At 63.6% G+C, this 11,507-nt stretch overlaps 2 protein-coding genes across 5 annotated transcripts in view; one reads left to right on the top strand and one right to left on the bottom strand.

Annotated features, from left to right (window-relative positions):
- Window positions 1-481, top strand: part of PI4KB (phosphatidylinositol 4-kinase beta) — a 24,091-nt gene extending 23,610 nt beyond the window's left edge. The window contains exon 11 of the mRNA XM_023521848.1: window positions 300-481. Within this exon, the coding sequence (XP_023377616.1) occupies window positions 300-481 (182 nt within the window). The remainder of the gene's footprint in view (window positions 1-299) is intronic.
- An 828-nt stretch (window positions 482-1,309) lies between these two features.
- On the bottom strand, window positions 1,310-9,940 carry ZNF687 (zinc finger protein 687). Of its 4 annotated transcripts, XM_023521815.1 has the most exons (10): window positions 9,687-9,940; window positions 6,818-6,889; window positions 4,579-6,710; window positions 4,251-4,429; window positions 3,708-3,884; window positions 3,466-3,628; window positions 2,988-3,344; window positions 2,776-2,888; window positions 2,513-2,654; window positions 1,310-2,378 (listed from the first exon to the last, which is right to left on the bottom strand). In XM_023521815.1, the coding sequence occupies exons 3-10, from the start codon at window positions 6,691-6,693 to the stop codon at window positions 1,893-1,895; spliced, it is 3,732 nt and encodes a 1,243-aa protein (XP_023377583.1). In that variant the 5' UTR covers window positions 6,694-6,710; window positions 6,818-6,889; window positions 9,687-9,940; the 3' UTR covers window positions 1,310-1,892. The 4 variants fall into 4 exon arrangements, with proteins under 4 accessions (XP_023377583.1, XP_023377581.1, XP_011375959.1 ...); XM_023521813.1 differs by lacking the exon at window positions 6,818-6,889 and having other exon boundaries at window positions 9,687-9,939; XM_011377657.2 differs by lacking the exon at window positions 6,818-6,889 and having other exon boundaries at window positions 2,988-3,320; window positions 9,687-9,937.
- Between the last annotated feature and the right edge of the window lie 1,567 nt (window positions 9,941-11,507).

Here is an 11,507-nt window from a genome sequence, read left to right as displayed (position 1 = left end):
CCAGCTCAGGGCCCATTCCCTAGATCCTCCCAGCCTTCCTTCTGGGTCCTGAGGCCCTTCCTGGGGGAGACATGGCGCTGGCCCTCTGCCCCCACCTGGAGGGGCGTGGGAGCGTGGGACGAGAATGGGCTGAGACAGGGCCCCCCGCCAGTTCTCCCTCCTCTAGCCAAGCAGAGCCGCGCCCACATGCTCGGGTCTCTGAGGTGGGGACGGGGCACCCGGGACACCCTTGGCCGTTTGCGGTGGCTGCCACCACTGCCCCCCCCACCTGTGACCTGTGCCCTTACTAACGCCCCCAGGTTCTCAGCTCCCGTGCTTCCACGGCTCCAGCACCATCCGCAACCTCAAGGAGAGGTTCCACATGAGCATGACCGAGGAGCAGCTGCAGCTGCTGGTGGAGCAGATGGTGGACGGCAGCATGCGCTCCATCACCACCAAGCTCTACGACGGCTTCCAGTACCTCACCAACGGCATCATGTGACGCGCTCCTTCTCGGGCCCCTGGTCGGAGAGACCCCCACCCGCCCGTCCACCCGAGGGAAACGGAAGGCAAGAAGTGCCCAGGATCGTGTGGTGACTGTAGAGCTTGCGGGGTGGGAGAGCCAGGCGCAGGGCACTCGCTGGGGTGCCACGTCCCCACCCGACAGACCCCAGGACTCGCTGCCCTCCAGAGCAGGATAAATGCGAGGCCACTGGGCCTTCCTCCGTTGCAAGGTCTGAGAGGTCCCTCCCATCGCCTGTTCTGAGTCCCGGGCCGGGTAAGGGGGGTGTGGGTTCTCGGTACTTAGGACTTGACCCTGTGGTTCGCCTGTGGCCATGCTGCTGCCCGACGCCCCCTCCCGGGGACTGACTCCTGGCCTGAGGCCCCTCGGTGGGTGGGCTCTGGCGTGGCTCCTGCACTTGCCGAGCTGCCCTGGCACAGTGGCCAGGAAGGGAGGTGTCACAGCCCTCCATATGTGAGGGGACCGGCTGAGCCACGGGGAATTCCTAGCCCTGATCCCGTCCCCCACACCCAGGGAAATAGCTCTCAATTTTTTTATTTTCAATTTTTGTTTGGAATAAAGTCCTTAGTTAGCCATTGGTGTCATTTCTAAGTTGTATTTTTGGGGGGGGGTTTGTCAAGGAGTGAACAGATGCCGCAGTGTCCAGGATGCAAAAGGCAGCACACAGAACGAGATGGAGGAGGATGGCTTTTCCCTGCCTGCTCGGTCAGTGCCACCTCTTCCGGAGGACCGCCCCGGTTTTGACTCTGGCCCCTCCACCAAGCCCCGCCCCCCCCCATCCAAGTCACACAGGACGAGGAGCCGGACGGAGATTAAACCAGGAACAGTTTAATGGTCTGGCTTTCTCCCTCCGGTCCCCCACTGTTAGTATCTCTACAAGAATAAAGGATTCCTGAGAGCCCGTCCCCTCCTCTCCCTGGGCCCTCCCCCGTGACAGGACTCATCCCTACCCACCCCCCTGGATTTCTGGGGGGAAAAAGACAAGTGAAAGGCACTGCAGGGGCCGGGGCTGGAGTGCCAGGGAGCCTGAGGGCTGGTGCGAGGGCGGCCAGGCCCCGAGTCAGCCTGCAGGGATGGGGTGGGGGCTGAGGCAGCTTCGGCGTTTGGGGGCCCTGCCTCCCAGCCCGGCCCCAGCGGGGAGTGCAGCAGGAACGGAATTAGTGTCGGGCTAAGGAGGCGTGGTGGCCCACTCTATAGGACCCAAGGACCAAACCCAGGGTGGGGACTGCAAATAACTATAATGCTCAAGTCTGTCGTCGTTGGGGGTTAAGGGGAGAGGAGCTGAACAAAATGCGCATTATGAGACCCCCCCCAGCCTGGGGACCAGGCAGCAGCAGTGACCCAGGCTCCCGAGGAAGGGGGAGGGGGCCAGTCAGTCCAGGTCTGGGACCTAGTTGTCCCCGCTGCCTCCTTGCCGAGCCCTGATGAACGCCATGCCGTGGGTGCGGAAATGGGTCTTGAGGTTGAGGGGGCTGTCACAGCTCTTGCCGCAGACCTTACAGGTCAGTGGGCCTCCAGAAGCAGGTGAGGGTGGCTCTCCTCCGTCTGGGTCAGACCTCGGAGGGGGGGCCTCTTCGTCTCCGGCCCCCAGGCCCAGGGCAGCAGCACCCCCGCCGCGCTTCTTCTTGTGGCTGATGAAGCGGTGCCGGCTCAGGGAGCCAGGGGAGGCGAAGCACAGGCCGCAGTCGAGGCACTGCTGGGTCCCGCCCTCCACCCTCAGCCCCACCATGAGGCTCTGCTCCAGGGGCCCAGCGCTCCGGTAGCGCAGTGGGCCGCCCGGCCCGGGTCCGCCCCTGGGGGCCTTGGCTGGTGGGGTTGTGCTGTCAGGCTCCTCACTGCAGGAGTCGGACGACTGGCGGCGTTTCAGTCCTGGCCCCTGGAGCAGAGAGTGCAGAGAGTGGCCCCCCCCATCACCCCCAGTGACCCCCAGCATCCCAACCGAGCTCCGGAGGCCGGTCTTGAGCCCTGCAGGTGCCCACGGCCCAGACAGTAAAGCGGGCCTGCGCCTACCTGGGCTCTGGCACCGGGGCCCCGAACCACAATGCTCCCCCGGCCAGGGGACTGGGCCCCGAGCGGCAGGCCATGCCGGACCTGGACGTGCTTCTCCAGGATCAGGCGGCTGCTGAAGGTGCGCTTCCCCTCCGTGCAGTACCTGGGGGGAGCGGGCAGGTGGGCGCAGGGCTCCAGAGGGCGTCCCCAGGGCGGAGGCGGGTGGCAGGCACTCTGGGGGGGCTGTGGCTGGGCCCGCAGGGGATGGAGGAGGGCAGGGTTACCTGCACGGGTACACTCGCTTGATGCCCTCATGGTTGACCCGGACGTGGCGCCGCAGGCTGGGGGCCGAGCAGAAGGAGCGCTCACACAGGCGGCAGGGGAACTTCTTCACCGACTGGGACAGCAGGGTGGGGATGCTCAGGGCCAGCTCTGGGACGGCCCCACTGCCACGCGGGCCGAGCCCAAGGCCGCCCCCGCAGCCCACCTCGCTCACCTTGCCATGCTCCTTCTTCATGTGGGCCACATACTCGTCACGCTCAGGGAACCAGGAGTGACAAAGGCCACAGGTCCAGCCTCCAGGGCCCCCACCTCCAGCCTTGGCGCCTTTGGTCCCCAGGTCCCGCCGGGGCCGTCTGGTTGGACGAGGGGGCTCCGGGGAACTGGGTACTTCCTCCTCTTCAGAGGATGAGGACGACACCTCCACAGGGGGCGCCGCCCCTCCCCGAGACACAGCCCGCTCCTCGGGCTCAGCCTTGGGGGTCAGAAGGGCACCCTCGGCCCCTTTCCCGGCAGTCTCCTCCCCCAAGCGCCCAGACTGGTGCGTGTTCTGCGAGGAGGAGACCGGGGGCGGCTGTGGGGGCCTCGCCGAGCCAGGGCCCCCCTCTCCCCCGCCCCCACTTCCTGAAAGCGAGGCGACCCTGGCAGCAGGCAACGCAGCTGAGCACCCCGCCTCCATCCCCGGGCTCCTGTACCTTGAGATGCTCCAGCATGGTCCTTTTTTGGGCAAAAAGCAGAGGACAAGACGGGCACTTGAAGACGCTGACGCGCTGGGGCAGCAGGTGCTGGTCGAAGTGTGAGGAGAGGAGGGGCTTGTGAGTGAAGACCGTGTCGCACATGGCGCACTTGTAGATCATCCTGTGCGGGGAGAGGACAGTGCAGACACCCTGGCCTGTCGGGGCCCCCCTCCGGCCCACCCCCCACCCCCGGGTCTCACTTGGCCTGCTGCGCGTGGAAGCTGGGGTGCTGGGTGTAGAGGTGGGCATGGGCGCTGGGTGCGGACTTGAAGGCCATGGGGCAGATGGGGCACTTGTGGAAAACCTCGCAGTGTGACGTCTGGATGTGCGACTTGATGGAGTTCACACCCCCAAACACCACTGCACAGCTGGGGCACCTGCGGGGACACGGGGCGCTGTGTGAGGCGGGCCGGCTCCGTGCCCTGCCCGCCCACGTTCATCCTTAGGGACAGGGTGGGCTCTGAGCTCGTGGGTGCTGGAGCCTGAGCAAGGCGGGGAAAGGAGGGAGCTGTGGAGACCATGTTCCCAGGGGAGGCCGGTGGAGGCAGCGCTGAGCTCCGGAGGGGCCCTGCTCCACCTCCCGTCACCGGCTGTGGACAGGCTGACCGCAGGCTGTAGGTGCCAGCACGCTGGGGCCGAGGGCCGGAGCGGGGAGATGGGGCTCTCCAGAGGCAGGTGCCAGGAACCCTGAGGCCCGCAGGTGCGTGGGGGAGCCCATGCGAGGGCGGACAGGCGCGAGGCACCTGTATCCTACACGGCGGGAGAAGTGCAGACAGGCTTCCCGCAGGTGGGCCTGGAAGCTGGCTTGCAGGAAGCTGTCCCCGCACTCGGGGCAGATGTGGGGGGGCCGGTTCTTGTGCATGCGCTGGTGCGCGCTGAAGCTGCAGCGATTGGAGAGCATCATGGGGCAGGTCGGGCACACCTGTCGAGGGGTTGGAACGAGGCGCGTCGGGGAGGAGCGGCCTGTCCCCTGTTACGCTTCCTAACCAAGCCTCTCAGGCCTTCCTCGATCCCATGCCCATGGCGCCTGACAGTCCCCTCCCCAGGGAAGGGTGGTGAAAGGCAACTCACGTTGCTGGTGGCCCCGGGGGCAGGAGGCCCGAGCTGCTGGAAGTGGGCGGCCATGCCGGCCCTGTCGCGGCACTGCTCCCTGCACTCCAGGCAGCGGAAGCACGTGGAAGCGGAGGTGGCGGGGGCGGCCGGCGGCTCGGCTGAGAGCGGCAGCACAGGGGCTTCGGCGGCAACCGCGGCAATGGCGGAGGCGATGGCCCCGTCGCCCTTGCCCAAGGCGGGCAGGACAGCCAAGGCCGGAGGTCCGAGGGCGGGCGGGACAGCCAGCAGGGGCGTGACGTCCGGCTGCCCCACCATCTGGTCAAGGGCCACGGGCCTCATGACCAGGTGCGAGCACTGCATGACCAGCCCCTTCTCCTTGTGCTCGCGCGCGTGCAGCAGCAGGCTGCACTTGTTGAAGAAGACCAGGCGGCGGGCGCAGTGGTTGCAGGTGACCTCGATGCGCATGCTCCGGCGGTCGTAGTGCCGCGCCAGGCTCTTCTCCAGCGAGAAGGCGTCCCCACACTCCAGGCAGCGGTAGCCGCTCGGGGGCAGGGCCAGCCCGGCCTCAGCCGGCGGGCTCAGGTTTGGCCGGTAGGCGGGCAGCAGGTTCTTGCTGTTGAGGATCTTGTTGAAGGCCTCCACCAGGCTGGACTGGGTCCGCGAGATGACCGTGCCGCCCCCGGCGCCCGGCGCGGTGGCCGGCTTGGAAGGCTGCACCATCACCACGGAGGCGCCGTTCACCTTCTGGCCCCCCGCCCCCAGCCCTGCCCGCCCCTCAGCCTTGGGCAGGGCTTGGGGCACCAGACCCAGCACATTCTTAGCCATCATCTTCGGGCTGGTGGCAGTGCCCCCAGGTAGAACCACAGCTTTGCGGGCCACACTGGCCGCCATCAACATGGCAGTACTCGCGTTCTGGATGGTGGCCACAGGCAGCACAGTGCCCTTCAGCCTCGTGCCATCACCCAGCTGGACGCTCACCACCTTTGGAGCCTCAGGGGTCGGGGCTACAGGGGACAGCTTCAAGAGGCTGGCCTCGGCCAGGAAGGTCCCCTCAGCCAGAGGGGCAGGTGGATCAGGGTCTGAGGGGACCCGGGTCACGGTCCTCGTGACACTGCCGCAGGATGTTTTGATGGTCTTGATCCGCACCTTGAGGGGCCTAGAGGAGCTGGAGGAGGCAGGGGAGTCATTGCTGTCCTCGTCGGCAGCCTCGGCGCCACTAGAGGGGCTCTGGGGACTTGCTGTGGGGGACTTGTCCACCGGTCCCTCGTCCTCTTCCTCCTTTAGGGGCTGACAGCTGGGCACCTCTGGGGAGGCAAGAGGGCTCTGGTGCCCTGGAGACTGCTTGAAGAAGGGCCCCCCGGCAACCCGGGGAGGCGAGGCGCTGGCAGGGATGCCCGCAGCCTCAGGGCTCAAGCCCGAGGCTCGCTGGGCTGGGCCCGGGGGGTGGAGGGGGCTGCAGCCGCCTTGCTTCAAGGCACCCAGCAGTGGGGGGGAACCAGGGGACAGCAGGGCCGGGCCATTCTCTCGGGCCAGCTCAAAGGGTGAGGGGAAAGGAGGTGGGGTCACAGCCCCTTCCCGAGGTGGGGAGGGTGCAGACAGAGGCAGGGGATCAGGGTGCTCTCCCGACTCAGGCCCAAAATGATCAAAGAGGTCCAATGGAGCTTTGCCTTCCGTGCTGTTCTCTTTCCAGGCACCCACACTAGGAGGAGCTGGAGGGTGGGGAGTTCCCGGAAGGGATGGCTCAGGGCCCCCAAAGCCGTTTTGCATCAGACGAGGTCCCACAGGCCCTTCCTTGGTCACGCCCCCGGCCCCAGCCTCTTCCCCTTCTGAACTTCCAACCAAGGACTCAGACTGCTCAGGACACACAGTGTTCTTGACAATGACGCTGACTGCTGAGATGTCCGCTGCCGGCAGGCCAAGGTCAGAGGCCTGGGCTGGAACCCCAGGGCCATCCCCAGGAGCTGCTGCTGCTGCTTTTCCAGATTCACCCCCTACACTGGATTCTGGCTTCACTGAGCCTCCTGGCCCCTCGTTTTCTTCCGGCCCAGAGTGGATGGCTTCATTTGCATCAATGTCGGGGATGTCAAAGGCGGCAAGGAGGTCGTCAAAATCAGGGGTCTTCATGTCTCCCATGGCGGCAGATCCCTGGCCTGATGAACAGGAAGGAGAGGGAGAAACTGAGACGTCCGGAAGCAGGCGCCCTGGACCTCCTCCCTCCGCGTCTCCACGTTCACGCCCTCTCGGAACCCGCGCGCACTCCGACGTGGCGGACCAGCTCAGTGCGGATCCGAGGGCTGGTTGGAGGCACCTGGTTCGCCAAACCCTAAAACTGAAAGGAAGGCAGGGTGTACTTTCCAGGGAAGACACCAAGGGCCGGAGAAAGAGAAGAAAGAGATTCCTGAGAAACACAGAAGTTATGAGATGAGGGTCGCAGAGGGAGTCCGAGTATCTTGGTTGAAACCACCACAGTCCCTCCTGTGCCCAGCACAGAATCAACCGATTAATCAATACTACTATCAAGAAGAATGGACACGACACTCTGGGTGTAAGGCTTCATTCATGCAGGATGGGATCCATCTATATTCTTCATGGATCTTCTTGGGGGGGCCACAGAGTTCTGAAAACCATGTGTACAGAAGGTCTGGGACCTAAGCTAAGGCACAAGGAATGATTCTAGCTCCAGCCTTATCAATGGCCTGCTGGATAAGCGAGTTACTCCACTCCCTTTAGCTGTTCAAATGAAAGAGGGGGCAAGTAATCCACATATCATAGGGTTATTCTGAGCATAACATGAAGTTGTAAACGTGAGAGTCAGAACCCAGGATACAAGTAATTACAGCTGAGACCAACAAAGCATGTCACGATGACGGGGCCTGGGAAGGACTAAGCACTGGAAATCTAGGGCTGGGGTCATTGCAAGGTCAAGTCTGAAGCACTTGGGGTCATCACTGGCACCTGGAGACCTAGCTTGGTTAAGAGGGAGAGAGGTAGACTAAGAGAAATCGCCCAAGAGACCAAGATAGATTAAGACGAAGGAACAGAAAGACAAAGAGACAGAGAGGAAAACCCTGAAGGCAGCACAGTCACAAGGGCCTCAGCCTAGGCCTCTGCTGTCACAAACACCTGGTGCTCCCTCACCTACCTTCCCCAGAGTGCCTCTGGCCCTCCCCTGGCCCTCCCCAGGCCAGCCCCTCCTCCCTCTCCACCTCGCTCTCTCAGGGCTAAAACTCCAGGGTACCCGCTTATCCAGCACAGCTGCCCCCATGGGGAAGAGCCAGGCCCCTCGCCCCTGCCGTCTCACCTCTGCTCAGAGCTCTTCGCCCCAGTCTGTCCCCTAACTCACGCTCCTCACCCTTTTAATTTTCCTTTGGCAACAGCAGCCCAGGAAGCCTCACCCAGCCCAACCTGGCCCAATACAAAAAGAAAAAAAATCCCACAAGACTTATGTGTCACTAAACCAACAAGAAGGCCAGCCTAGGGCCGGTGGGGGACCCAGGTCTGTTCCCTACCAGTTTCTCCCACAAGTGTTTCTGTATCTAGGAAGAAGCAACAGAGGAAGTGCTGGCCCTTAACGCTCTGTGCCCAGCTTGCGAGCCATTTCTCAGGGCCAATCCTCTCACCTCTTGCCAGCCTTACACTGTAACTGGAGATAGTCCCAGCAGGTGGCAGCTGGCATTGCTGGGACCAAGGTGGGGGTGGAGGGAGAGGGTACCAATTAAGAGGAAGAAACAGGGGTCCTCCCCTCACCCGCCCCCCCAATTCTGCAGGCTCTGGGTTTAAACAAAGCCCTCCACCTCTTGCCTCTGCCGGGGATGGATCACTAGGCCCTCCTCCCCGCTGCTCTGCCCGCCTGGAGGCCTGGCCACCATACTCAGGGCCACGGAAAAGTGGGCTGGAGGAGCACAGATCAGCGAGGACAGTGAGAAAACATCTGCAAACTCGCCTCCCCCAGGCAACCCCCCGCCTTGGGCGTCCAAGTGACTTAGAGGTCATCCGATAGCCAGGAGCAGACAGTAGACCAAGCAGAGGAGCTCAAGGCCGAAGAGGCTTCCCCACCCCCCTGCCCAGGCCTTTCTGCGGCTGCTGCGCCCTGTCTCTTGGGCTCCAGCCCCCCGCCCTTTCCCTCTGTTCTTCCCCAAAACCAAAGGAAGGGGCTGAACAGGAAGAGGGAGAACTGGCCGGGTCGGTTGGGGGCTCCACTGCCCTTTCCCGGGCCGGGGCCTGCCGCGCTGAGGAGGGCGAGGGGCCGGCGGCCGGGGGCGATTAGACTGCAGCCAAGCTGGGCAGCGGGCGGAATTAAGTCCCTGCCATCTGCCGAGGGCCGGCGCCGGGAGCACGTCCCGGGTTGCGGGGAAGGGGCGGGGTGGACATAGGAGAAGCCAGAGGGGAAACTGAGGCGTGCGGCGCTTCTCTCGCTCACACCCGCGACCGAAGGGAGGGGACCGGCCAAGGCCAAGCCAAGCCCTTGGGGAGCCGCAGCGCAGCGCCTCCGGGCGCAGGACCACACACGGGAGGGGGCAGGCGCGTGGAAAGAGAGCAGTGGGGAGGGCACGGTCTTTGCGAGACTCGCAGCTCCCCAGCCGGGGTCCGTCCCAACTCCGGCCACCCCTCGCCCCCCTGCGCAGCTCAGCCTCCTCCTCCCCCTGACTCCCGAGGCTCCCTCGAGGTTGTGGAGTGAGCAGGAGAAGCGTGGCGGCCCGGGGCGCGAGCCGGAGTCCTGGCCGGGCCCGGACGCTGACCCGCGCCCAGTCGGGGTGCAGGCTCTGCTCCGGCCTGCCCAGGTCCCCCGCCCCCACCCCCGGACACGGACACCATTTTAGGTCGCGACATCCTGCAGCCTCTAGCCCCCGGGCCGCGTTTCGGACGCCCCTTGGGCTGGGGGCGCCAGGACTTGGAGACCCCGACCCTCCCTCCACGTTTACCCGGCTAGGGGCTGTGCTTTCAACAGGCTGGGAGTTTCGCCCATCCGCCCCAAGCAACAGAGGCGGTGTCCCGGCCTTCTTAGAAGCAGCCCCAGGGGGGCGGCGCGGAGAAGGGGGTAGTTGACCAAGTGGGGGAGGGGCGGGGTATTTACCCGCCCCCTGGGGGCGGGGCCAGGGGCGGGTATTCACCCCGGGCACGCTTACTTGTTTGGCTCCCAGTGCGGGCCGAGCCCCGGCGGTCTCTCCCGTGCTCCAGCCTCTGCCGCCGCCGCCGCCGCCACCGCCCTCCCCGCGGCCGCCGCTACTTCCTGCTTCTCTCCCGTTCAGCCTTCCCCTCCCTTAGCTCCCTCTGCGTTCCCGGTCTGGGCTGCCCGCTTTCGTACTCGCCATTGGCCAAGCGCCCCGTCGTTCAGCACGGCGCCCCGCCCAGCCCCGCTCTGGGTTGGTCTTAAGTACTGCCGCTCGGAACTAGCCCCGCACAGCCTTCCCACCCTCATTGGGCAAGGAACCTGGTCCTTCTGAAGATGCCTCTCGCCATTGGTTGTGCCGGGTCCCAACCTGCCCCATTTGTGCGTCTCAAAAGCGATTGGCCGCCGGTACTGTCGTTTAGGAAATAGCCAATCTGATTCCCCGCTTTCCTACTGGAGGCGGTGACTACCCAGGTGCGTCTCCGCCCCCTCACTCCCTATTGGCCGCGATCCTGAATCCCGCAGTTCACTTATGCAAATTTAAGGAACGCTCAGCTTCTATTTGGTGAATACTTTGAGGGGAACCTCTTCGACCCTGAAGGGACCCCGGATGTGTAGATCGGTTTTGCGCTTTCTCAAGCTAAACCCCAATGTCAGTCATGCAGTGCAGAAGTCACAGAATGGGATGTCACCCAAAACATTACGTCATCTGATTGACCATTTCCCCGCGGTTTTCCTACTGTCTAAATCGCTATCTAATCTAGATGGATGAGGTCCTCGCGCGGGCCAGCTCCTGGGCGGCGGCGTCACCTATAGCTCCTCCCTCTGCGGAAAGGCTTGGAGCGCGGCTGGTTTTGGAGTGTAGAAGGAACCGGCACCTGAAGCTGGGACAGGCTTGCAGGCCGGAAGTGGAGGAGAGGTGACGTTCGAGTGCTGGCGTGGCCTGGGCCATTTCCAAGGGGATCTTAAAGCGGCATATTGGTAGGCTTCTCAAACACGGGGAGGTGAGTGAGAGAGAGACGAACGCACGCGCGCACGCACGCACACACTCTTCCCATTTTAGAGCGCTCCCCTTCCCTGCCCCCAGCATGGGGTGGGGGCGGAGTCGAGGCCGTTTTTCCCGCGCTTTGTTGCCCCGCCCCCGAGAGGCGGGAGAAGGGGAGGGATACTCGGAAACAGAGTTGCCTTGCTGCTCCAATGAGCACGCGCTTGCAGAATTCATCGAGAGGCGCGGGGTCCGCCTCGCGCACGCTCCATCCGCGCAGCCTGCGGCGCACGCGGCTGCTCACAGCCGGGGCGTGGCTATTGAAAGTCTTTCTGTTTCCCCTGGACCCAGGACCTCGGCGCGCGCTGAGTCTGCGTAAGTGATAGCGGCTAGAGCTTCTGGATGGGGCTCTCGGGTCACCACTTACCACATGGTGCCATCTAGCAATCGCTCAGTCTCCCTGAACCGGTTTTCTCATGAGTAAAATGGGGATTATAATATCCACCTGACATGATCATCTCGTGTGAGGATTAAAAGGGTTTAGAATTTCAAAGTGCTTTGTAAAGTGGTGGGCAAACGGGATTCGAACCCTCTACTCCTCCTTTCTGGAGGTCGCCCGCAGTCTCCAGCTCCCAGCGCCGTTCCATCTCTGAGCCACTCTGGCATTCTAGTCCCACCTCCTCGGGGTCTTCCTGTGCGGAATAATTACTACTCAGATACACATGTGGGACCTATTATAAGAACTGGATGTATATGAACTCATTTAATTCTTACCACAACCCCGTGTGGTAGGTACTATTATTATCTCCATTTTACTGGGAACTGGCACAGGCAAGTTAGGTTAGATGACTT

This window comes from Pteropus vampyrus, unplaced genomic scaffold, assembly GCF_000151845.1.
Source record: "Pteropus vampyrus isolate Shadow unplaced genomic scaffold, Pvam_2.0 Scaffold319, whole genome shotgun sequence".
Taxonomy (NCBI): Eukaryota; Metazoa; Chordata; class Mammalia; order Chiroptera; family Pteropodidae; genus Pteropus; species Pteropus vampyrus.
This window is presented reverse-complemented; position numbering and strand designations above follow the sequence as displayed.

Coding starts and splice junctions, on each gene's coding strand:
- ZNF687 (XM_023521815.1), bottom strand. CDS start 6,693: ATGGGAGACATGAAGACCCCTGATTTTGACGACCTCCTTGCCGCCTTT. Junction 3,629..3,707: donor TTCCACGCGCAGCAGGCCAA/GTGAGACCCGGG, acceptor CTCCCCGCACAG/GATGATCTACAAGTGCGCCA. Junction 2,379..2,512: donor GCCCCGGTGCCAGAGCCCAG/GTAGGCGCAGGC, acceptor TCTCTGCTCCAG/GGGCCAGGACTGAAACGCCG.